The following is a 24,426-nucleotide window of genomic DNA, read 5'->3' as shown; positions in this document are numbered from 1 at the left end:
CTTAATAAGAGATTTCTCCTCTAAATCTCAGCGGGTCCAACTGAGAATTTCAACTAACTTTGAATTTCAAACTATCATTTAAAAACTCATTAAAACCAAAGTTGTCAGTATAGCCCAGTTACCATACTGTTGATGTACTGCAATGTTAAAGGTGCACTGTGGGGCTGTCCAAACTACGGCCCCGGGGCTAAATGCGGCCCTCAGATCAATTTTTGTTGGCCCTCATGCCTCCTCCTAAACTGGCCCAATTGATCAGGAAGTATTTTTTACTACAAATTTGAAAAGATTCTACCTCACCTTACCTTACCTTACCTAACATCACACTACATTGTGACACAGACCTAAAAATAAACTTCCAAGTCTTATTAAAGGTACAATGTCTCTGTCAAACCTGTGTGAAACGCATCATTTAACTCCCTGTATCGACACTCGTCTGTGGCCCTCAGCTTCAAATGTTTCAGTATGTGGCCCTCGGTGAAAAAAGTTTGGACACCCCTGCACTAGAGGACACGCCTGTTTTTTTTACAAAGATGACGTTGCTAATGCTAATGCTAATTTCGGACCATAATAAATGTTTAAATAACACTACAGACTGAAATTATCTACGCCTAAAAATAACTGGGTCGTCCTTACTACAAATTTAACGTTGTTATATTAGATTTAACGTTTTAATAAAAGTTAGCATTAGCATTGAGCGCCACTTCACAAAAACTTCATTAGCCTACAAACAGAAGCTAAACAACAGGTGTGTCAGTTTCAGTGTAGTTAGCTCCTCCCTTCAGACAGATATAAGGCATTGTCCAGCAGTAATCTGACCAGAACTTGGACGAGCAGCGAAACCTCTTCACTCCTACGACTTTTTGTCAGAGAGAACAGTGGATCGAGTGAACACGATTACGCAGACCGTCCCTCTGACCAGAACTACCCAGCTACCACAGTGCACAGAGCCAGCTGCTTGAAACATATTGGCCTCTATTTGTGTCTACTCTATTTTAAAATGTACAATGACTTTGACAGAAAGTTGAAGTGAACCTGAATCCAGACTAGCTGACAGGATCCGACCCTTGACAATATTCGGTACGTCTTTAAACCTCCTGACGATGGCAGTGTCCCCGTTTATTTGAGACTAGTTGGGGTACTTGAGATGATGGAGAGGAGGATGAGGAAGCCGTGCATGACTAGACCCACTTACAGCGCCCGCAGAGACCAACACACCTGTCACCTGCTCCTGGATTCAAACAGTGCAACGATCCGGAGCTAGTCTTTATATGGAAATTACTGTATGATTAAACTATTGCCCTCACGAGAATTATGTAACGAGAAGTATAGGATGTGTAACATTGGTTGGTCCAGTATCAGATTTTTTCCATGTACTGAAGCTAAATGTGCCTTGCCCCCGTACAGATATATTGTATGAGCAGCTCTTGAGGTAAAATGAGTCCACTGCCTGCATAAAAAAGCGTTATAAAAGAGTTTTACTGCCAGAGAACCAGGAAGTGCGCTGTTAGTATGCCATTTCTTGCTCTGCTTTCAAATCCCGTTGTGCTTGTAAACTCATGGTGGTGAATAATAACTGGAGGAATAACTTTGGACCGCTGCAAACTGTTTAAAATGAACTAGTTTTGCTGTTTTTCAGATTTTTGACTGTAAAAATCAGGGACAGGTAAGTAAAATAAATTGAAATTGGACTTTTAACTGGTTTATGGTGAATATCTCTGTAATTTCTCAGCTTGTCCAAATGAAACTAAATCTGGGACAACAAATTAAATGTGGGAAAATTGTAGACTCAGCCCCTAACAAAATGAAAAGGTCCAACATTTGTAGATTTTCAGTTTGGATATTTCTTTCAAAAACTCTGCTCTCCATCAGAAATTCTATTATAGAATGAAGTTGGAATTTTATGGGAGTCTCCAACTGCAGTACAGGTCGTTATAATGTACTTGTTGACTTGTTTGGACAGCAGTAACAGGGCTCTGGAGCTAAGGTCATGACCTACAGTTAATTATGGTGGGAGAGGCCAGTTAGCCAAGAATATAACAATATGAAGTCTCCAATGTTAAACTCATAAACAGCACAAAGATAAAATGTAAATAGTGTTTCTTTGTTTTCAAGTTTATTTACTTTTGACTTAATTATACGGGGAAAACTAGGATGACTCAAATATAAAAATGTCATGTGTAATGAACTTTTGAGGAATGCATTATAATTGTATAGCATTTTATTGTCGAGAATCAGAAAGTGGACGTTAGCATGCTAGTTGTTGTTACGCATTCCGAGCTAAGGTAAAGCTAAGGTAAGAGACGAATAAAATATGGATGCAAGATGTAATGTGTAATGAACATTCAAGGAATGCATTAAAGTGGTCCATTTGATCGTTTGTTGATCTATAGCAGTGGTCCCCAACCTTTTTATCACCGCGGAAAATTTTACCATGGACCGGGGGGGCCTCTCCAAGTGGCGGAGCAGTTTTGAAGGCTTCATTGCCTCATTACAGAGCTGGTCGCCGCATATTATGCAGAGCAGGCTTGGTCTGTGGGAATCACCTGTCGCAATAAATCCATAGTTCAAGTAGAACTCCTGGTATTGTCTGTTAAAAGCTTTCTTTTTCTTGGAAGTTGGCTCTTTTTCCGTCTCTTCATTGGGCCTTTTCCCCTTCGAAAAGAAACTTTCCAAAGATGTCTGTTTTTTACTCATTTTGCTAATTTGTAGGTTAAGTTCAAGCGCTCAGGTGACGGAAATGTAACTGAGAGAATCCGGTAATTTTTCAAAATATAAGATTTTTCAAAATAAACGATTGTTCAGACTCAGATAATAAATACAACAGAAATAATTAATTATTTCTTGGACGGTCGGTTGCCCAGTACCAATTGATCCACGGATCGGTACCTGTCCACGGCCCGGTGGTTGGGGACCACTGATCTATAGTGTCTTAATTTCATTTTTTTTAAAATATTGGAAACTGTACAAATCCTATCCTGAAGAATTTTGAAGTTTCTAGTTTCCCACATGTCTTTAAGCCAGTCCATTTGCCACCACTGACCCCTCCGTCCACCCACCTGTCGCGCCAGAGCCGAGCTGCAGACATCCTGAAGGAAGGAGTGCATCAGCGTTACACAAGCTAAACGCCAATGCTAGCTAAACTTTATCAACCTTTTAAATCATGTGGTGTATCTTTATGAAAAACATACTTGGAGTTACTTGTTTCTTTCTGTTTAGAGAAAGAGAGACAAAATAAATATGCAGGATTACCCAGAGTAGAACAGGCTGTCCCACTGCATGATGTCATCAGGTGGTAATCTCAAATCTACATTCACTACACTGCTAACCTCAACGTCAAGGCTATTAGCTATGATTTTTAGCCTGATTCAAACTATGTCACAACTCGTAATGCGCAATCAGGTGGAGTCCTTGCGCCTTCGTCTGGCAATTTTGATCTAAGAGGCTTCTACTTGTTTTCCATACATTCAACAAATTAGTTCATGTGAGACACTGACTCAAAGTTAAAATGTCCCAGGGTGCTTTTATACCATAGACTGTATAAAGAAATGGACTAAGGGAGTGTGATGTCACCCACAGCGTTCGGCTCCAGTCAAATGAAGCTCATCGAGGCTAACAGTTATAGGGGCCAATTGGGAGCCAAGTTCCACAGTTAGAACTCTGACCACGAGTATCATAGCAACCAAAGGGCCAATCTGGAGCGAACCCCTTCCTGCTGACATTGCTTGTGTAGCAGGAAGTGGGCACTTAGCATTAACAACAGGTTTGATTGACGGCATTGCTAACGGGAGCGACCTCCGGGAAAGAAAGCGCCTAATTTGTATGTTATTAATCTTCATATTTTGATTTACAGACACAATAGCGAAATAAAAACACAAGGATGATGTAGCGCGGGTTAATTCAAACATTTTAGGACCAAAACGACTCACTGCAGCTGTTACGGTGAGAGAGGCAACAGTTTTTCAATGTAAAGTGCACTGGAGCCAGTGTGCATTTCCTTTTTGGAACGTGGCAGCTAGCACGTTAGCTATGTCCATTTATATATACAGTCTATGGTTCACACCTATCAAAGGTTTGGACCTGGTTTGAGCACAGTCTGGTTTGGTTGGTTTGGTCCTGGTCCAATTTTGAGTTTAGTTCCGAGTTCAGTTCCGAGTTCAGTTCCAATTTTGATATGGTTTTAAAGTTTGAACGCTCTCTCAACGTAGCAGGAGTCATTTAATACTGGTTGAAACGCCACCGCTAATCAGTTTTTAAATCTAACAAAAAAAGTGTATTTATTTAAAGTTTGAACTAAATTTTGACTTTTTTACTTGTTTTATTCAAGATTTTTTAGTTTCTCGTGCGAATCTAGTCAACTAAAGTAATAATTTTAGTGAGGAAAACCATATTTGCATGAGATACCACCTTGCTCGCATCCATCTTGAAGTTTTCGTTTTAGCAAAAATATGACATTGACAAAACATTTTAGTCGACCAAATTAACACCGCTGTCAACTGGCATGCCCTTATACCGTCACCCCAGATGCCCTCCCTTCCCTTCCCCGTCACGTTGCGCCCGCCCTCCTTACCTCCTGCAGGCGCTGGATGTGTTCTCGGCACGTCTCCAAGTCGCTGTCACCGGGCACCACGATCAGTCCCAGGGGGATGGCTGCAGGGAGAGCAGAGGAGCGCGGCAATTATCGGACTGCCTTTTGATATGCGGTAATATGGGGAGAGTGGGGAAGCGGAACACTGTTAGAAAGTATGTACAGAGAGGAGAGGAGGAGAGGGGGAGACAGTATAAGAAGTCATTAAGGAGCTTCAGAGGCTACAGACACTCTCCTGGCAGGATGTAACAATATAACAGGAGTAGGAATGTAATGGTGAAAAGTTAAGACAGTGGTTGAAGAGTGTTGGGGAATATGTAAGTGTTGAACAGTTGAAGTTAGATTTGCGATATATTTGAAATTGGTTCACTGTGCAGTATTAACATTCTAAAAACTAATAAAAAAATACAAGAATCCCATTGCGTTTCAGACATGTTTGGAAAGGTCTAAACTAGAGGGTTAGCAGTTTTATACAGTGTAACATGTCATGGAGGACGATATCGTTTGGTGTTAATATATAATATAAGAAATTCTACTATCCAAAATTTCACAGTATTTCGCATTTTGTGGTTGTGAACGAAATGGTTAAAATCTGTATATAATATAGTGCTTTGCAAGCTGTTAGTTGCCTGTGGGTGCCCTGATGGCGACCACAGTCTCAGCATTTTGAGTTTGAATGTTTACACTGTTTCTGCTGTCACTCGAGAAAATGATGCAACTCCAGCCAATGTGGCAAAAAAATATATAAAAAATGTCCATCAAAATTCCAGGTCACAATATTATTCCATGCATTACATTTTAGTCTATTAGTCTCCTCGATAAGGAGATTGTTGACAGGTACATTACGCAAAATGTACTCTTGTGAGCTTTAAGCCTTTTATAATGTTGTTACCTCATCAAAAACATACCTGAAGTTGTGTTTTATTTCATCTCCAAAGCTCAAAATGCTGTTCCACCTTGTGATGTCATGAAGTGGTAGTTTTCAAGTTAATATCTACCTTTTACATTTAGTTTAGCAGAGATACAAAATTTGAGGACTCAAATTATCCAAATGATTCTAGTGAAGGTGTATGGAGTTAAAAACACAGTGGAAAAAGAACTAAAAACTAGAAAAAGTCTAAATATGCAGAGTTTGTGTGTTAAACATGTGTGAATGAAACAAAACACAACTTCAGGTCGGTTTGTGATGAGGAAACAACATTATAACAGATCAGAAAAAAGTGTAATATGGGCCCTTTAAATTAAATTGTTCGCTTATTTTGTCTTACACCCAAAGCTAATCACCACAATCACACTAATAACACATACACACACAGGCCAGACGGGTGCAGTGTCTTGCCTAGTGGCACAACAAAAGCATAAACTCAAGTCAGATTCCCTCATCTTATGCACAACTTCAATCACTCAGAGAAAAGGAGTGATTTTGACGTCATCTTTATTTTATCTTCAATCTTATAAATTATTTTTTCCATCCTCCCATTAGGTTAAAAAAAAAAAAAAAAAAAAAAAAAAATCAGATGTTATTCTTCAGTCCATCAGGAAAACATAAAACATGCCCCTAAATGTCACAATTGTGGTTAAAATATTGTTCAAAAAGTAAATAGAGGAAAAAAAACAAAAAAAACCCATTTGTGTAACTTTTCTGGTAGAGGATCTTCCACCTGCTCTTCTCCATGGAGATGCTATCGCTTTGCTTGGAATGTTCCAGAGTATGGCATTAAACATATCTATCTCCATGGACACAAGCAAGAGACACCATCAAGTCAGATCTGTGGAGAAGCAAGCCCACTCACAGCAAGAAAGGACGGTACGTTTATCGTGGTATTTCTGTAGCAATGAAAACACCTGTAATTGAATGAATGCTATAGATGCGTTTAATGCCATACTGCGGAACACTCAAAGCAATAACATCTCCATGGAGACAAACAAGTGAGAGACTACCCTTCACCAGAAAAGTTACATGATGCAGCTTTAAACCACAAATGTTCAGATATTTCACATTAAACTCTTGTTCGAAAGACTACACTACGAGTTTGGAGTTATTTATATTTTGGTTACTCCTAGCAACAATTTCACACTTTGATATAATCCTGCAGCCAATATGTATGTCCCTTTATAGGAAGATGGTCGTAACTTGAAAATCTGACATAAAACTTCAAGCAGTGTTCCATGTGCCTTTAGCAAAAGACTATATCCAAGACTATAATATTTTACAGTTTGAGACAATAGCTTCTCTGCAGTGTAAACCTGATACCTGCCACTGTACACTGTAATGAACACATCCAGACGTGCCTAACTGCTGCGGGCGGGCGGAGGTGTACGGCTTTTTCGGACATCATAACCATTATATATATTTTGCGTGGGTCTATTTTCTGCTAGCTAGCCGGCTAATCCAAGCGGAGTGACAGCGCGTTACCTCCGGGATGGCATTTTGGCACCTTGTTAGCTACATGAGACCGGTCGTGTTTAATACAGCGGGCGTGACAAGAGAGAGGAGCTTTTAGGATGCGGGTAGCGAAAATGATCAGACTGGCGCCATTGTTCCTCTTCAGACACTAATGGAGTAATGAAGTGCAATTAGAGCAAACACGATTTCTATGGTTTTAGCCGTAACAGAGAAAAACAGATAATGTTTTCTGATGTGGCTACACTCATTAAAGGAGATGATTACTTTAAAATGTGGAAAAAAGCTTTAAGTAGTGTTCCAACGAAGTCAACAAAAGATTATAGATTTAATTTGTGCTTGGGTCTAATAATGGACAGGTCTGCGGCTCATTCTCTGTCAGTAAAAACATGCGGTTTGGTGATTAAAAGTCTGCCGTATTTATGTTCAAGTTATCATTTTTAATACAGAAACTGAAATTGAAACTCTTGATCAATATCGCCCAGTCCTAAAAGTAAGCTCTACTGCTGTCAATTACTAATACTACTTCAAAACCCTGTTACTACAACTACTAATACCACAGTAAAGCCATTAGTCCTAGCAACCGGTTAAAAATATATAAAAAATTCTTGTAAAACTATTTCCTAACTTCAAAACATGGAAAAGTTTGACACTCACGTACATTGTGAGTCTGCAGGTTCACTGGGCACCTGAGTAGTTTTCCAATCAACCTAAAATATGCCCAATTAGCTCCTCTGACTCCACTCTATTCGGTTGCTCGTAATTCTTTGTCAATTACAATAGGTCCCAATGCACACGCAAGGCACGAATCGCCAGCACCACTTAGCCACGTTAACCTGCTGCTATGTGAACACGAGCACTGCACTGATATCCTTTGTGAACTATAAAAACCTTTTAAGAGCCCTAAATATTTTCATAGCTGCTAGCGTAGTGGTATCCGCAGCGGCAGAGTACAACTACTGGCTCCTGGTATCGGTATCTCTAATAGAATATGTTAAAAAAAACAACTCCACTAAGTAAAAGCTAATTTGTTTAGTTAAAAAAAGGACAATCATTAACGTTTACATCCTGTTTGGGACAAAGATTTGGATACGGTTAAAACCAAAACTAGGACTGGATTCAGAAAACAATGGGGAGACAGCAGGGAGGCCCATTTGGTCAACTGTTAGACCCAAAGCCGCAGAGCCGAGGCGAGAGGTTGTTGCCACTCTCTCTACCAAAGAAAATAACACCAAAACTAATTATTTACTTTTAAAGCCCTGGTACAAGATTTTTCCTGTGTACTTCAGCAAAACCGTCTTGCCCCAGCACAGATCTATCGTATAAGCAGCTCAAAATATGTCCACTGTGTGCTGTCTGCTTTTAATTATGAAGCATTTTATTGTCAGAGAATCAGGAAGTGGAAGTTAGCCTTTACCGTGGCAAAACGTTGTAAAAAGTGCTTATAAACTCATCGTGGTGAATAATTAGGATACTCAGAATGCATAAGCTAAGTGAGGAATAACTTTGGATCACTGCAAACTGTTTAAAATGAACTACTTCTGTTTCTTCAAGTTTTTAAGACTCGAGCACGCTATTAGTCACCTTTTGTTATTTTTCCTGTTGATGAAAAAAACAAAAACAAGGCTTCCACCAAAACTATTATTTAAATTCGCGCTCTCTCTTGCGGTTAACCTTGCGAAAAAATACATTCCCAGCCTTGACAGTACTGCCCCTTTTACTGTATTTTTCATGGATCATAAACAATATATTTGACGGTGCGGTTTTGCCCTGATTGCATCTAATGAGCAGTGTGGAGCTGGATGGTCATCAGTGGGAGACAAGGGTCCACCCGGAGGCTCAGGGCAGCTGGACACAAACGAAGAGAGTGGGAAAACAAACAGTATTGGATTCGCTTCACACATCGGGCACTGTGAGATCAAATATTGCACAAGGCTGCCCTCGTACAAGCCAACTCTATAGCGCCTGGACTAGCATACAGCATTTCTCACGTACATTTATTATCTTTGAAATATTAATATTGAACTTTAAAACGGTGATTTACAAAAACGATTGCGTGTCAGAGAGATAGATTAGATGTAAAAAGAGCAGGATGTGTTGGCAGAACAAAACCAAGTGATTAATTGTGGTTAATTTGATGGTAGTGGCAACAGTTGGTTAGTTAGAGTATTTATTTCAAACTGGAACATAATTCACTTAATAACATAACAGTACACAAGTACACAAATGCGAGGTTTGAAAAGTTGCAGTAGTAGAAGTAGCAGTCTTAATATTGCATGTACATTTACTTTAAGAAATCTGTATATTGGCTCTACTTTGAACTTGTTTTATTAGACTTTATATTATTAAAAGACGCTGTTCAAGATGTCTATGGTCTTAAGTAGATTAAAAAAATAAAGTGGAGTTGTGCGTCAAAGTAAAGCTAACAACTAGCATGCTAACCTGCACTTCCTGATTATCACACAATAAAAACTTTATAATTAGATGCAGACAGTACACCGCAAACTTATTTTAACCTCAAGAGCTTTAAGACTGGGTTTATACTGTAATTTTGGATTATTGTGTCCAGGAATTTCCCTTGTGAATCTATATGTATATTATTAAGATACTTGTAGCTCTGCTGCGTCTAAGACATACAAGTATTTTGTAGACCTTACATCTAGCACCTTGAAACACTTTTAGCTATATCTTTTAGGGTTGTCAGTATCAAATACTAATCGAAACTAGATACTCATTTGAGCAGGTATCGATACTAAAAAGTTACAATCACAGGACAGAAATCAATCTTTCCTGAATAGTTTTAGAATGATCTTGAGCTGTATCAGAACAAATACAAGACACGTAGACTAGTATACGCCCATGGACCAGTATAGAACCTACCTGGACGACTGAGGGATTACACATGTGGAAATATAAAAGAAAATCACATTCTATTGTCTAAAGAAATTGTTTTTTTTGTGTTTTTTTTTTATATCAGCAGTGTGGAATTAAGTGTATTCCTTAGTATCGAAATCGAGTTTGAAATTTTCGTATCGTGACAACACTAGTCTCTTTACAGGGAGCATGCATCCTGTTTACATGTAGATCCTATGTATTTAAGCTGTAGCTCCCAGTGCCTGCAGCATTAGCAGTAATCCAAAAGGAAGATTCTGTACCAAAGCTTCTATTCACATGACTGGGCTGTGTTAAATAAGGGCTATAGGGCCCAGGGATCTTCAACCTTTTCAGGCTGGGACCATGAATTAAATGTATCTGTCTCCATGGAGATAAGCATGTGGTCCAAGAGACAAATAACATAGAGCACCTTTAATGGTACTTGGTATTTGGTACTTTGTAAAAAACATGGTATTGTCATAGTGGTAAAAATCTGGAAACACAAAATGAGGACTTTTCCAATTTCAGATAATTTGGAAAACTAAGACATAACAAAATCCTGAAAATGTTGTGAATAAAATCCAAATTAAAACTGTTATAAATGTAATTACTGAACTGGACATGTCTACTTCACATCTATGGACACTGATAAGTAATGTTTATGAAATATCTCAGAGACTTCCTGTTTATAGGTGATATTTAGAGGACTTTTACCCATTCAAAAGATACATTATGTTGCTTGGATTGTTAACTGATATGACAACAGAGCTGGCTCATCACAACTCTGAAACACATGGATATTGTCTTTACAAAAAAAATACACAGTTGATATATTTACTTTCACTTTCACTTCATAAAACTACAACTAAATTAGCTTTTTTCACAATAGTTTAATAGGCTTTGTATGAATATTTTTCTGTGTATTTGAGCAAAACAGATCTTCCTCAAAGTATATATATTGCATGAGCAGATCGTGAGGTAAAAATAAGTCTGTTGTGTCTGGATCTAACAAAGTTTTTACTGTCCGGTAATCAGGAAGTGCATGGTTAGCATGCTAGTTGTTGTTAGCTTTACTGTGATACCAAAACTCCCCTTCTTCAGACAATGAAAGTTGTAAAAAGTTCCTCACAGTGAATAATTAGGATGCTTAGGAATGGAATAGACTGTATATATAAATGGACATATCTAACCTGCTAGCCAAATAGGAAGTTAGCATGGGCACGCTTTTAATTCACTTTCTATTAAAAAACTGTTGTCCCTCTCTCCGTAACTGCTGCTGTCAGGCTCGTCATTTTGGTCTTAAAATGTTCGTATTAACCCGCTCTACTCTCTCCACTCTATGATCATGGCATTTTTATTTCGCTATTGTGTTCGTAAATCAAGATATGAACACTAATAACACACAAATGAGGGGCCTTATTTCCCTGAGGTCCGTCCCATTAGCGTTAGCAACAGGTTTGATTGACAGTGTTACTAAGCGCCTGCTCCCTGCTAAACCAGCGGTGCGGGCGGGAAGGGGCGTTACCTTCAACGGCCTCGCTCCGGATTGCCTCTTTGGTTGCTATGATACTCGCGGTCGGCTCCAAACTCACCCCTGTAACTGCGATCCTCAACGAGTTTTATTTGACTCGAGCCGAACGCTGTGGGTGACGTCACACTCCCTTAGTCTATGTTTTGGACCCCTGCGTTAAAAATAAACCGGTTCTGTTTGTCACATTTTTTAAAACAAGTGCCTTTAGTGCCGTGGCGTCCCCGTGGGTGTGACTCATGGGCTCCCCCGCAGGCTGATAGGTGCCACAGGACTCTGAAGAGCAGATGTCTGGACTCTTAAGGCTGAGCACTGCATAGATCTGTGCTGAGGTAAACACACTGTACTCGTCTATGGGGGAACACAACAACATGTTCCTTTATGCCACTTAGCAGAGCAGCTCTTTCAACCCTGCTCTTTATCTTCACAAAGCCTTGGCACACTCCAAAAATACAAGATAATTAAAGTCTGCTGGCAATGGCAATACTGGTGAATAGATGGTGTAATAAGCTAGCTTGACTGCTGAATTTCTTGAGTAAACATTTCAATTCCAAATTAGTTTTCCCACAATATTTATTTTTGTCATTTATTTGCAACAATAATTCATAATCTGCATATTTATTTTTAATTTTCTTTGCATGTCTGTTTGAATAAATATTTCAAAATGTACTTTATTTTGTTGTATAAATGTAAACACTACACAACTTTTACGTCTACTTAAAGGTGAACAACGCAACTTTTCTAGTGGAGGGTCAGCCACCTGCTTGCCTCTTATTTATCTCCATGGTGACAAGCAGATGGCGCCATCAGGCCAAGTTATAGGTCAGATCTGTGGAGACGTTACCCTGCTCACAGTAAGAACGCATGTTGTTCAGTGGAATTTTATCAGCGTAAAAACAGCTGTAAGTAAATACATGCAAGATATATACGTTTAATTAATGGCATACTGTGGAATATAAAATGTATCTTTAGGTAATTTAATATGAGTCAGATTTTTAGCTTTATTTTCACCTTTGACACCATTTTCAATTAAAGTATTGTTATAGTCACACAAAAAATCATTAGGACAATAACGCAAAATTTGTGAGCTTTACGTCATGTTATAATGCTGTTATCTCATCAAAAACATACTTGGAGTTGTACTTTGTTTCACACACGTTTGAGTAAAGCTTTATTATTAGTCTGTCTACATTTCCAAAGCTCAAAACGCTCCGTTCCAAACTAGAAACTAGATACTCACTTGGGCAAGTAGTGACACTGAAGAAAGTACATTTATAAAGAAAAAGTTGGACTTTAGCTTTAGAATAGTCTTGATCTATATCATATTGTCATAGCAAAAAAAACAAATATTATACAAAAAAGTCCTTAAAATGTTGCATGCTAGAAGTTGAAATGCATTAATCTGTAACAAGTATTGACCCTTCTTCTTAGCATCAAAAATATAGTTTGAAGTTTTAGTATTGTGACAAATTGTTATGTTTTAATCTTTTACAATAGTAGTTTGCATTAACATTAAAATGAGGCCATCAAACTAGGTATAGCGTACAATTTAAGAACGACATCTACGGGGAAATATGTAATTAAGCAACACAGCTAAGACAATGTCAGTACAGATATGAATTATCCCAACCCTTCATCTTCGTTTAAAGAGCTCACATTACGCTATTTTCTGATCTATGTTTTAATGTTGAATCCTCATCAAAAGCAATCTAACTTTAAAACTGCCGCTTCATGACATCACAAGGTGGAACAGAGCATTTTGAGCTTTGAAGATGCAGACAGACTAATAATGAAGGTTTACTCAAACGCATATGAATAAAACAAAACACTGCAGCACACAAACAACTCCAGGTATATTTTTGATGAGGTAACAACATTATAACATGACTTAAAGCTCGCAAGGATGGATTTTTTGTAATATATGACCTTTAAAATACTTCACAAGACTTCTGCTTCTGTTCCTTTTCGGTTATGGTTTTGAATTATGTTTATCATCCATATAATTGGGGGTGTCGGTGCAGTGGGCGGTGGACAAGCAAGCGTCAGCCTTCAGATATAACATCAAAGTACATTTAGTCATCTCCAAATAGAAGCGAGAGCGGCAGGGGGAGGCAGGGGAGAGGAACAGTGCCCCCATGTGGACACTGGACAAGAAATGAGTTAAAATATGGATTGGTATTAGTTTTATGGGAAGCTTTTACTCTTAAGGTTGTCATATTAGTAGTAAGTAACGTTGTAGGGAAAACAGTACTTAAATGAAGAAGTTACTAACAATATAATCCTCATAGTAAGATTTTATAAAAATTGCATTTTTTTAAACTCATTTTTGGATGTGCAATGTTCTATAGTTTATGTAGGTTAAAGCAAATCAAATGAATACTTAAATCTATTGCTCAAATTGATGTTATTTGAATTTCCATAATATATAATCATCATATATAGTGGCGCAAGACTTCAAAGATACAAAAAACATTCCGTTGGACTGTAAAATGATCAGGGTTTTGGATATTTTTGAACAAACAACAGGCAAAGTGATTCATATGCAAGACATTTTCAAATCTGATTTGCAGGAAATATTTGGATTTTAGATTAAATCCAAAGTTTTATATTTGCACAATTCAATCATAACTTTTAATGTTCTGCAAAAACCCCATGGAGTCTAATCTAGATGGAAGTTTTCATTTAGTTCATTAAAGTGCCATGTGAGACACAGATGGAAGTCGTTAAATAGAAATGGGTAGAGGCCGGAAATGTGGTTATCTGCTCCCTAAAATCTCTATCAATTTACCGATATTTTACTCTGATAAAAATCATGTTGCCCTTGTGAGAATCCTAAACATTCACTGTGATGAGCTTTTCACAAATCTCAGACACAACTGCGTCCATCCGTAAAGCTAACAACAACTAGTATGCTAAAGTGCACTTACTTATCGTACAATAAAACACTTTACAATAAGATAAAGACAGCACAGACGGGACTTATTTTGACCTCAAGAGCAAGAGAAAACAATTTTTGCTCAAATACATGGGGGGAAAAAAATCAGGTACGGAGCGTTTTAAGCAAAATGTATGGTATAGATAGTAGAAATGTGAGTTAAAGTCATGTTGTGTACATTTGTGTGTTTTTTCTTACAAGCCTGTCGCAGTCCGTCTTTGTCATAGTGCAGCGCCTCGTAGTCCGCCATCCCCACCCGATTCACCCGGATCCTCAGACGCTCCGGGACGGCCTGCTGGCTACAAAACACAACAAAAAACAGTAAAGAGGAGAACTAGTTTATGCACTAACACAGACATTTCCATCGATCTACAGTGATGGGCGGAGGGACACGTACTCATTGAGGTGTAGTGCTGAGGTGCGTTTCTTGGTTTTCTGAAGCATGTTGGCCTGGTTCCTCAGGCTGATGTGAATGACAGATGGGCACAGTTTGCATGGCTCACCGTCCACCTGAAAATAAAATGAAAACAACATAATTATACAGTATCCAATAAATATTTGGAGAACTGTGCCATTTTTCAAATTCATCTAAGGGGAAAAACTATGTGACTTGGCAAACTTAAAAAAAAGACACATTATAATTTTTTTTCTTATACTTAAAAAAAATACAAGAAAAATATTCAAGACGGCAGCAGACTTTTACTTGTGTGATGTTCTTTTTTAAATGCCTACAGAAGATTTTTTAACCCTACAAGCAAGACTACGTTAAGTCTTTTTTGGGATAATCTCAAGGATAGAGTTGTGGGTGAGATAAGAGGTAGGTGAAAATTGAAATAATACTAATTTTAAGACCACACGAACCACAAATGATGAAAAGCAGGAATAAAATACCAGTTTGTGTAAGATAAAGATGTGGAAAAAAAACACTATAATGTGGTTAAAAGATCATTTAACCGTCCAAATGGCATAACAAGGAATAAAGGCTGATTTTAAGTTTACAACGGGAGTAATGGGATAATATTTTTTTTAATTATCAAACAGGAATAGCATCTAAATTTTTTGGCTAATTGTGTACAGAAATAAACTATAAAACATTTTAGCTTTCCTTTAGAATAATAACCCCAAGTAGTATTGCGTAATACTGTAATATTACAAAATGCTAACAGATTATGTATTCATAAACAGTGCCCAACAAGTAAAAGAACATTTTTATAAAACCTTGCCAAATCCACTCGTCCTACAGTTTCTCTGCTTCAAGTGGTGCTAGCATTCCTCATCACACACTTCAAAATGTTTTTCATCTTCTCCAATTTTGAAAAGATGATGGGCACCTCACATGAAGATGAAAAACTCAAATTCAACAGGCTGGAGGGTAAAAAATGTACAAGATCTCAAAAGATAAAATGTAAAAACAAGAAAGTCTGACTAAAATGTCTATTGATCAAATATTAAACATTTGCTCATTTTGTTGTTTGCAGTTGAACGGCAAAGGGGGAGATATGTGTGAAGATGTTGGAAGGCGCACTGCAGTAAAAATAAAACTGACAAAATTCAACTGTGTTTCCTATTTGAATTGCAGTTTAAGTTGTACATTTTATAAAGATCACTTCTGCGCACATTGGCTAACCTGGCTCACCCCAGATATGTGTGGCACTCTGAACTGAGTTCTACACATTCATCAGTCAGGAACGGCTCTCACTGAAAGTGATCAGAAAACTTGTGGCGCTTTGATTCAAGTCATGACATCCCAACAGCGGAACAGGACGAGAAATAAAAAAAAAACAGACATCTTCATTGTTCACAAATGCACAAAGCGTTTACCTTCTGCACATTTCACAAACAAAATGTCTGTATTGACAGTAAAATAGGCTGAAGTTCATCTGTCGGCGTCGCTGTTTTGGTTTGTTTCAGTCACAAATCTCAATCCTGCAGTGTGATTGGTCCACCCACTGCTGGGTGGATTTGAACCTTACAGCGGGAGCATCTCAAGATGGAATCTTGTGAGTTTATGAACTCACAAATATCAGAGAATCCATCTTGCTGTGCAAAATTACACATTGGCACTGTATTATGTAAAACAAAAAGTTTTTTCAATATTGTATTGATGAACAAAGTGACCAAAATGATACCAGCATATACACATAATGTGCACATACCTGAACGGGCAGAGCCTTGTTGGTGGTGAGTGTGACTTGTTGACACTGGTGCAGTCTCTCTCCATGCCCCCCCACCTGGAGCGCCGCCTGCCCCACACACAAAAAATGGATAACTGGTCTAGTCAAACCAGGTAGGGTCTGTTTGAGGTGTCCTTGTTCAAATCTCAAAGATCCCAATAAAATCTGGAGAAGTCTGTACATACTCGGATACCCGCTGCATGTAACAGCATAGCCCGATCATGCTAGGTGCCTACTAGGACAGGCCTTCAGCTGCACAAGGTAAGAAACAGCCAGGGAAATATTAGACATGCATTTGGACATTTACTCACAGTAGATCAGCAGAGATAATAATCTACAGTCCCTTCTCCAATGACTAGTTCATTGTTTTGAACCGCTACGCTTAAACTCAAGTAAAAACTACTGGAGCTTCAACGTGTTTATTTGTGCTGCAGAGAGCAACTAACATGAGTAACACAGTTTGTAGCATGTCTGAAAATAAAAAGCTCAACATAAATGAGATATCGCTCATCTTTGTCTGCTAAAAGTGTGTGTGTGTGCGTGTTTATTAGAAGTTGTAGCTACAAAGTTTTATTGTTAATGCTAAATTACTAGTCTCAAGGTTCCTAATCCCACTTCTGTGACCTGATGTAGACTGGGACAAGAGTGGTCTGACAGGTTTTGAATTTGGTTGTTTAGAGCACTCAGAGTTGCCTGTGCATGTAACCGTAGCGACAGACACAGGGACTCAGGCTGGGTGCGAGGGGGTCCGCCCGGGTGCACCTCCCCCCCCCCCGCCCTCCCCTGCCCCACTTGTGTACCGGGGCAGGCGTGATGGATGGGTGGGCTTATTACCACAGACCTGCACAGCCCCGGGGTTCCCTCCTGCTCAACTCTTTCTGGGTCAGGAGGAGAGAGACAAAACTACAACCGAATCAAGGACTTACTCAAAATGCAAACTTTCACATTTTAACTTATCTATTTAAATTCCCTGTACCAGACTTTTTTTCCATATATAAATTTGAGCTCCTGACGTAAAAATAAGTTTGCTGTGTGCTGTCTGCATCTAACGGTAAAGTGTTTTATTGTCTGATGATCAACTACACATTAGCATGCTAGTTGTTGTTAGCTTTACCGTGATGGCAAAACTCTGCATTAGTCTCTGAAAGTGGTGAAAAGCGCTTATAAACTCATTGCCGTGAATAATTATGATGCTCAGAAAGTGTAAGGTAAGTAAGGACCACGGCAAACTGTTGAACTGGTTCTGTTTTTCACATTTTCAAGGCTGTAAAAACCAGGTACAGCGTCTTAAGGTGTTCTTCCACTTGTCACATCTTATGCCTTTGATTAGATTTTAGTCTCTGCAGAGCATCCACTGTCAGTGTTTAAGCAGCAATTAGCCACAATCTTGTTTACCTCTACTCAAAACGAGAGGAAAATCAGCTCCGGCGCACATGCAATTATATCACCGTATTCAAAACATCCAACTTTCATTTAATCCCCATAGATTTCACAATCGCCAGTCGCCAGCAATATATGTGACCCAAGTGTTAATATTGACGTCAGCTTTTGACCCATTCTTGCAAACAGGGAAGACATAATTAACAATAATATCGTTTATCGTGATAAAAAGGGTCGACAATAATCATTCGTGGGACATTTTATATAACTGTGATAATCGGCAACAAAGATAATCACCATTGTATCACCAGAATGTACAGAAAAAAGCTACTTCTCCTGATGATCTCTTCTACTCACTGTGCTTTTCACTTATAATAAAATACAGTACTACAAGAGTTGCTTAAACATGGAACCAATTCATAACATTAAAATTATAATTATTCATTTCCATAGCATTTTTAAACTGTCAGCAAATTTTTTAAACTGTCAGCAACTAAATAATAATGCTGACATAATCGTTAATCGCAAATTATTTTGGCCATGATAATCGTGATGCAAAATTTCAATATGTTTATTATGGGTAATAAGTAATACTCACGTGATACCAATAGCTACAAATACAGCCTCTTATATATTTCCACGTGGAGCCACATACCAGTGATGTCATGGTGAAGCCGATCACTTCTATGTACCCATCGTCATGTCTCTGAGGCTCAAAGTCATGGTGCTCCCCGGGGTTCCCCCAAGGGGTCGTCCCAGCGCAGTATCTGGAATCACAAAACATACCGTTACTACTGCTAATCTGTCATTTTAAGAGTAGTGGCTTTAAAACTAGTACACGCTGTCTAGACATAATTCATCAACTCCAAGGCACCACCTGTAGTCACGCTACTGCTGTGCAAGAGGAAGAAATCAAATTTGTTCAAAGTCTTTAAAATGGCTCGCATGGCTCAAATCAATCCAAGAGTGAAGAAATAGGTTAATGAGAGTCATTTCAGGCTACGAGATAACAAGTCACGCACCAATCAAAGTATGACATCACTCACATCTCATGTTTTATGTCTTTAAGAGTTATTTTGCTAAAGATAAACTTAAAACTACTTTAGAAATGTTAGCCTTATTATTTTTTTAATAACTTGTATGTGCATATGGAAGCAATTAAAAGCCACACGGTCTTGATTTTTAACATGCAAAAACATTACATTTACAACATTTTGATGAGGAAATACCAAAAAAAATTGTTGAATTCTGTCAACTGGATAGTGAATATATTTTACCACTCATCCAAGTAGCTTCTTCAGTTCTGACAAGGTTCTGATAAAGGACTGACTTATTTGTCTGAAAAGAGGAGCACTCTAAACTAAAACCAAAACACCCTAGTTGTTTACAGTATGGAGTATCTGTCATTAAAGAGGGAGTATTAACTTCCATGGGGGTTTAACTGGTGACACATGGCATATTTAGATGTTACTTTTTGGTTAAATAAATGCTATATTTGTCGAAAACAACGCATTAACATGTTAAACAAGTTTCACTTTTGTTTTGCCTCCCCTTTCTCCCCAAGCAAAGTCACTTCTCCTTCAGAGCGCTATCACAACACAATCAGCGTACATCCCGCTAATCAAACTACTACACATCGCCTCAGGTTTGTGAAGTTGTAGTGAATTGTTTTGTATATTGCTTTTGTATTGTTTTTAATATCACGTAGGCTTGCGAGCTGGATCACTCAAACATGCATGGATGTCATCTAAAACCTCTTCAGGCATGTTTGTGATGAGGGAACAATGTTAAAACAAGGTAGAAAGCTCCAAAAACCCGACTTTTCCTAATAACGCCTCTTTAAGTTAATTGAACTACCCTAAGGTGTGAACTGTCACCTGAATGATATTTTCATTCATGCCCCTGAGTCATCTACCTCTTATTAGCATACTCTCATTAGACAGAGTTGTAAATGGGTGACAAGTTGTATCTTATGGCTCAATTTCCGCTTGCTGAGGAAACATAATTAAACACTGAAAGATTAGTCCATTTAGCATAACGTAAGACTTTTAATATCTGTAAATTCCATCGCCTTCCTTGTGTAGTCTGGTACATACAACTCATATCCTATTACTCCTCTTACCTGAGCGGATTTGAAGAACACAAAGTAACTACAAAGCCCGTGGGTGTCAATCAGCCACATGAATCGAATACTTTCTCAGATTCTGGACTGCTTCTTTCACTGCAGTTTTTCAAAGTCTACGTTTTTTACTGGTAACTAGACTGGCCTGTCAATTAATGCCAAAAACTTCAAGTGAATCACGAGGAACTGGGAAGGCAACTTTGAGATTTTATTTTTTTTTTAACTGCATGAAACACAACAAAAGATCTTTTATACTGCAGAGCTGTGACAGGATGTGAATAGTGCCTTGGCTGTCAATGGATTTAGCTGGGTTTCAAAATGTTCACAACTAAGGAGTTTTTTTTATGAATGAATGTGCAATTTTTACTAGTATTTACGATGATTTTGTACAGCACTGAGTAAATAAATCATCGAGATACTACAACTGAACTATACTAACAATTTGGTAATAGTTTTCTGAATGGATAAATTTAACCTTTCAGCAAAGTGACAAAGGGAAAGAAGGATTGTCATAGGAGTCCAAACAAGAGGAAGTGGAGGAGAGGCTGAGGAGGTGGATAGTTCTGCTGCTGCGGTGGAGATGGGATAAAACTCTGTGTTAGACAATGCGTATAGATCAAATAATAACAATGGAATACTAAACTGGTACATTTACATATTAAAAATAGATGAATGACTGTTTTATGTTCATATCCAAACTGTTTCAAAATGATTTTAAAGAGAAGTTTTTGGCGCTCTCTACTTTCTTCTAAGTTATTGTTATTGTGTTGTGATAGCACTCCGAAGAAGAGCAAAGCAGCAAAAACAAAGTGACATTTTAATACATTGATTTTGGTGAATATAGCATTTTTAAAACAATAAAAAGTAGCAAATGTTTTAACAATTAATACTTCATAGAATTATAATACCCCCTCTTTACCTATTAAGCCTTTTTCTGGTTTAAAACTTGTGGAAAAAAATAATATGTATTGACTTTCTGATAACTGAGGTAAATATTGTTTTTCAGCTGAAAGAAAAATTCTACATATTACGATGGGAACGTTCTTTGACGGAGAATTGGCTGATATTTTGCGGCTCTATGTTTAATTCTTACGCTGGAGCTCTGACCTTGGGGACAGTCTCTGAGGAAGCGGAATATAATTACTTGACAGTCTAATTATTTCCTGATGAATGCGGCCTCTGTAATTATTATGATGACAATACACATGTAGTATGAGATATGGAGCTTTGGGATGGGTTTGAGGTGAGTTTGTCCAACGTTAAATCCATAATATATTAATCTATAAAAGACTGAGTAGTGTATATACTAGCAGTACAGTTTTACTTTGCAAGGAGAAGTTAAAATAAGCTCATTGAGGCAGCAAATTTGGAGCAAAGTTCCATATTTGAGATTCCGACTGCGAGTATCATAGCAACCAAAGCGCCAATCCGGAGTGAGGCTGTTGAAGATAAAGCCTCTTCCTGCCCCGCACCACTGGTTTGGCAGGGAGCGGCGGCTTAGGAACGCTGTCAATCAAACCTGGCGCCTTGTTGGTCTGTTATTAAAGTTTATATCCTTATTTACAGGCTAAATAAAAAACCCAGGATCATGTAGAGCGGGTTAATACGAACATTTTAAGATTGAAATGACGAGCCTGACAGGAGCAGTTATGGAGAAAGGGGGCGACGTTTTTTCAACAGAAAATGAACTGGAGCCAGATTCGATGTAGCCAGAAATGCATCCATGCTCAGCGCACTCTTGGCTGGAATACAGCAGCTAGCAGGTTAGGCATGTCAGGAATGTGGAAGCTAGCAGTTTACCCATGCTCATTTATATTTACTGTCTATGGTTAATACATGTTTGATTTGTTTTGGTTTTAGTCTGTACACAAATAACTGGTAAACACACCCACCTCAATAACTAAAATGTGTAACTGTAATTAATGACTTGTGCAAAACATGTAATAACATCCAATTTGTGTTGTCTAAGGTACTGAAAATCAGATACTAACACTAAAATCCTGAACAGTTTAGCATGATTTTGAGCTTTATAAGACCACATAGTATAATAAAAGTGCTATTATTTTGTGCTGATTTAAATTACAGTCAATTGTCTAAAAAACTGAGTGTTTTTAATCATCACCGTGGTATTGAAATCAGCACTGAGTATATTCCTTTGTTTCAAAATTGAGTTTGAAACAACATCACAACCACTTATGTAGTGCTCGAGGATTCAGCTCGCATGTTATTCCTGGTTGTAACGCAGTGCATTTTGGGTCAAACGTCTACATCTAATACGAAGTGTTAATATAGCTTTGTTGCACAGTGCGTTACATTTACATATTATAAAAGTGTGTAACTAGAAATCGTTACTACTGGCTGCTATACTGTGCACAATTTCCTGAGGCTAGTACAATGTGTAAAATCAAGTGTTAGCTAATAACTATATAGCATTAATCTATGTACGGCTAATGTAATGGTTTCACACTAAAGCAAACTTGCCAGCTCCTGTGTGACTAGATTTGAACACTGTGGAATTGGATGATATCAGAAAGTGGCTGCGTGGATCAAATGTAACCTGTCAGCCCGGACCGGTGCACCTGTCAGCCTCACCTGTCGGAACGCACACTATATCTCACTGAAGGCACAAACCTGGGGATGTTGAGGAAGACCAAACATTGTAGCTTCAGTTCCTGCACTTTGGCTGTCAGATCGGTTCCATCGCACTGGAAGAACAGACAGGAGAACAAGTTGCGAGGGAGAGTGGATTAAATGAACAGGGCGGATCGGAGCACACTTACCACCACTTGGATGTGCTTGGATAGATCCTTGGAGCTTCCAGATAGAAAGTCGGAGAAGGCGGTCTGCGGCAGAGGGATAGGGAAGTTCAAATGACAGCCAGAAAATATGTTAGAACTGCTGCAAAAACTAAAAATGAGATTCATGTGAAAGAGGTAGAGCAGTTCCGTTAGAAGGAAGCTGTTGTATGGCTTTTTATAGAAGCAGAGTTTTAAGTCTAAACTAGAGAGAAAGTAGGAAATGGCAGTTGACTAGCAAGATCAGAACGATATCGGTATTTTTTATAAAGAGGGATATCAGTCTGGTCACCATGCTCTCTGCAGCGCCTGGAGCCAGACTCAAACACAACCACCCAATCAGATTTGTTTATTTCAGTGATGCATGTGAAACAAAGGAGCTTATTGGTCATCTATCATTTTGAACTAAATCAATTTTCTTTAGTTTAGTGCTTCGCTCATTGATTCTTGTGATATTTTTTGCTTTCTTTTTTCCTCATAAGCAGCCATATTTGTTTTGATACAGACTGATCATTTATGTCCCTGATCAGCTAATACACCTGTCAATCGCTCCCATCTGAACTTGGAGAGATTCACCCGTGACTAGACTTGTATCTTTGTGAAGTAATGGAGAAGTACGTATACTGTATCCCAGGCAAAAGTGACAGTATGCACGGTTGGACAAGGAATCAAACTGCTAAATTTTTTGATGTTTTACTTATTACCATAGATCTTAATATAGTATAAAAAATAAATAAATAAATAAATAAAGTAATACATTTCTTTCTTTATTTATTTTTTACAATTAATCATAAATAGAGAAATTTCCTCCTCACAAAAACTTGTGCTGGAATAATTTTACGTTTTTTATGCAATGGGTTGATTGTTGCGTAAACCTCAATTATAGTTTAAAAAATGCTGGCTGGATTAGCTTCTAGCACTAGCAATATTTTTGCAGAACTAATTACCTACACCATTTAAATGCCCCATTATTCTAAGCAGAGACTGTGTACTAAGTGGCTTCTGCAATTAAAATATTACTAAATAAGCACCCTGCTGTGGGAGTCAGATTGGGTTATTAGCGGAGTTGAGGCTTGCAGCATAATTTGAACTAGCGAATGAGCAAAACAACCTAGCGGTACCTAATAATGTAGAAAGAGAACACACATACTAACCCCAGCATAAAACATCTTGTTCTTGAAGCGGCTGTTGAACTTCTCAGGATTTGCTTCTAAAGATTGAATGAAATTTGAGAAAGTTGAGTAATGTTTTTTTATTTTAATTTTTGTTTTTGTTGATGACTTACCTCTGGACTCGTGGAAACCCAATGTGACATGGGCATCGAAACCAAGACTGAAGTAGTTGTTGAAGACATCTAATGGGAGCTGTATTAGTGGAAAAGAACAAACAAAATAAATAAATATGTAACTTTTTTCCAAATGTAACTAAATTAAAATTGTAGATATATAAATAAATAAATATTCATATGTGATGTAAAAAAAAAAATGTAATAGTTTTGTCATATCAGACTTCCTTCAAATAACTACTTTTACACACAATATTAGCAAAATATTTTTTTTTGTGCCTTAAAGTTATTCCTATGTTCCCCATACTTGTCAAGATTTCTTGTAGTATATACTGTATTTTCTT

At 38.0% G+C, this 24,426-nt stretch overlaps 2 protein-coding genes across 3 annotated transcripts in view; one reads left to right on the top strand and one right to left on the bottom strand.

Moving 5' to 3' along the window:
* Positions 1 to 24,426, top strand: part of atg3 (autophagy related 3) — a 257,779-nt gene that overhangs the window by 111,089 nt on the left and 122,264 nt on the right. The gene's annotated exons all lie outside the window — the stretch shown is intronic.
* The window catches only part of LOC117384771 (diacylglycerol kinase zeta-like), a 106,412-nt gene that overhangs the window by 54,300 nt on the left and 27,686 nt on the right, over positions 1 to 24,426 (bottom strand). For both annotated transcript variants that reach the window (XM_055227524.1, XM_055227526.1), the window contains 9 exons: positions 24,083 to 24,161; positions 23,952 to 24,007; positions 22,783 to 22,845; positions 22,634 to 22,707; positions 18,536 to 18,647; positions 16,483 to 16,569; positions 14,724 to 14,836; positions 14,525 to 14,625; positions 4,568 to 4,647 (listed from right to left, as the gene is read on the bottom strand). In XM_055227524.1, the coding sequence (XP_055083499.1) occupies positions 4,568 to 4,647; positions 14,525 to 14,625; positions 14,724 to 14,836; positions 16,483 to 16,569; positions 18,536 to 18,647; positions 22,634 to 22,707; positions 22,783 to 22,845; positions 23,952 to 24,007; positions 24,083 to 24,161 (765 nt within the window). The remainder of the gene's footprint in view (positions 1 to 4,567; positions 4,648 to 14,524; positions 14,626 to 14,723; positions 14,837 to 16,482; positions 16,570 to 18,535; positions 18,648 to 22,633; positions 22,708 to 22,782; positions 22,846 to 23,951; positions 24,008 to 24,082; positions 24,162 to 24,426) is intronic.

This window comes from Periophthalmus magnuspinnatus, chromosome 2 (assembly GCF_009829125.3).
Source record: "Periophthalmus magnuspinnatus isolate fPerMag1 chromosome 2, fPerMag1.2.pri, whole genome shotgun sequence".
Taxonomy (NCBI): domain Eukaryota; kingdom Metazoa; phylum Chordata; class Actinopteri; order Gobiiformes; family Gobiidae; genus Periophthalmus; species Periophthalmus magnuspinnatus.
The sequence above is the reverse complement of the archived record's forward strand: the minus strand, read 5'-3'. Positions and strand labels throughout refer to the sequence as shown.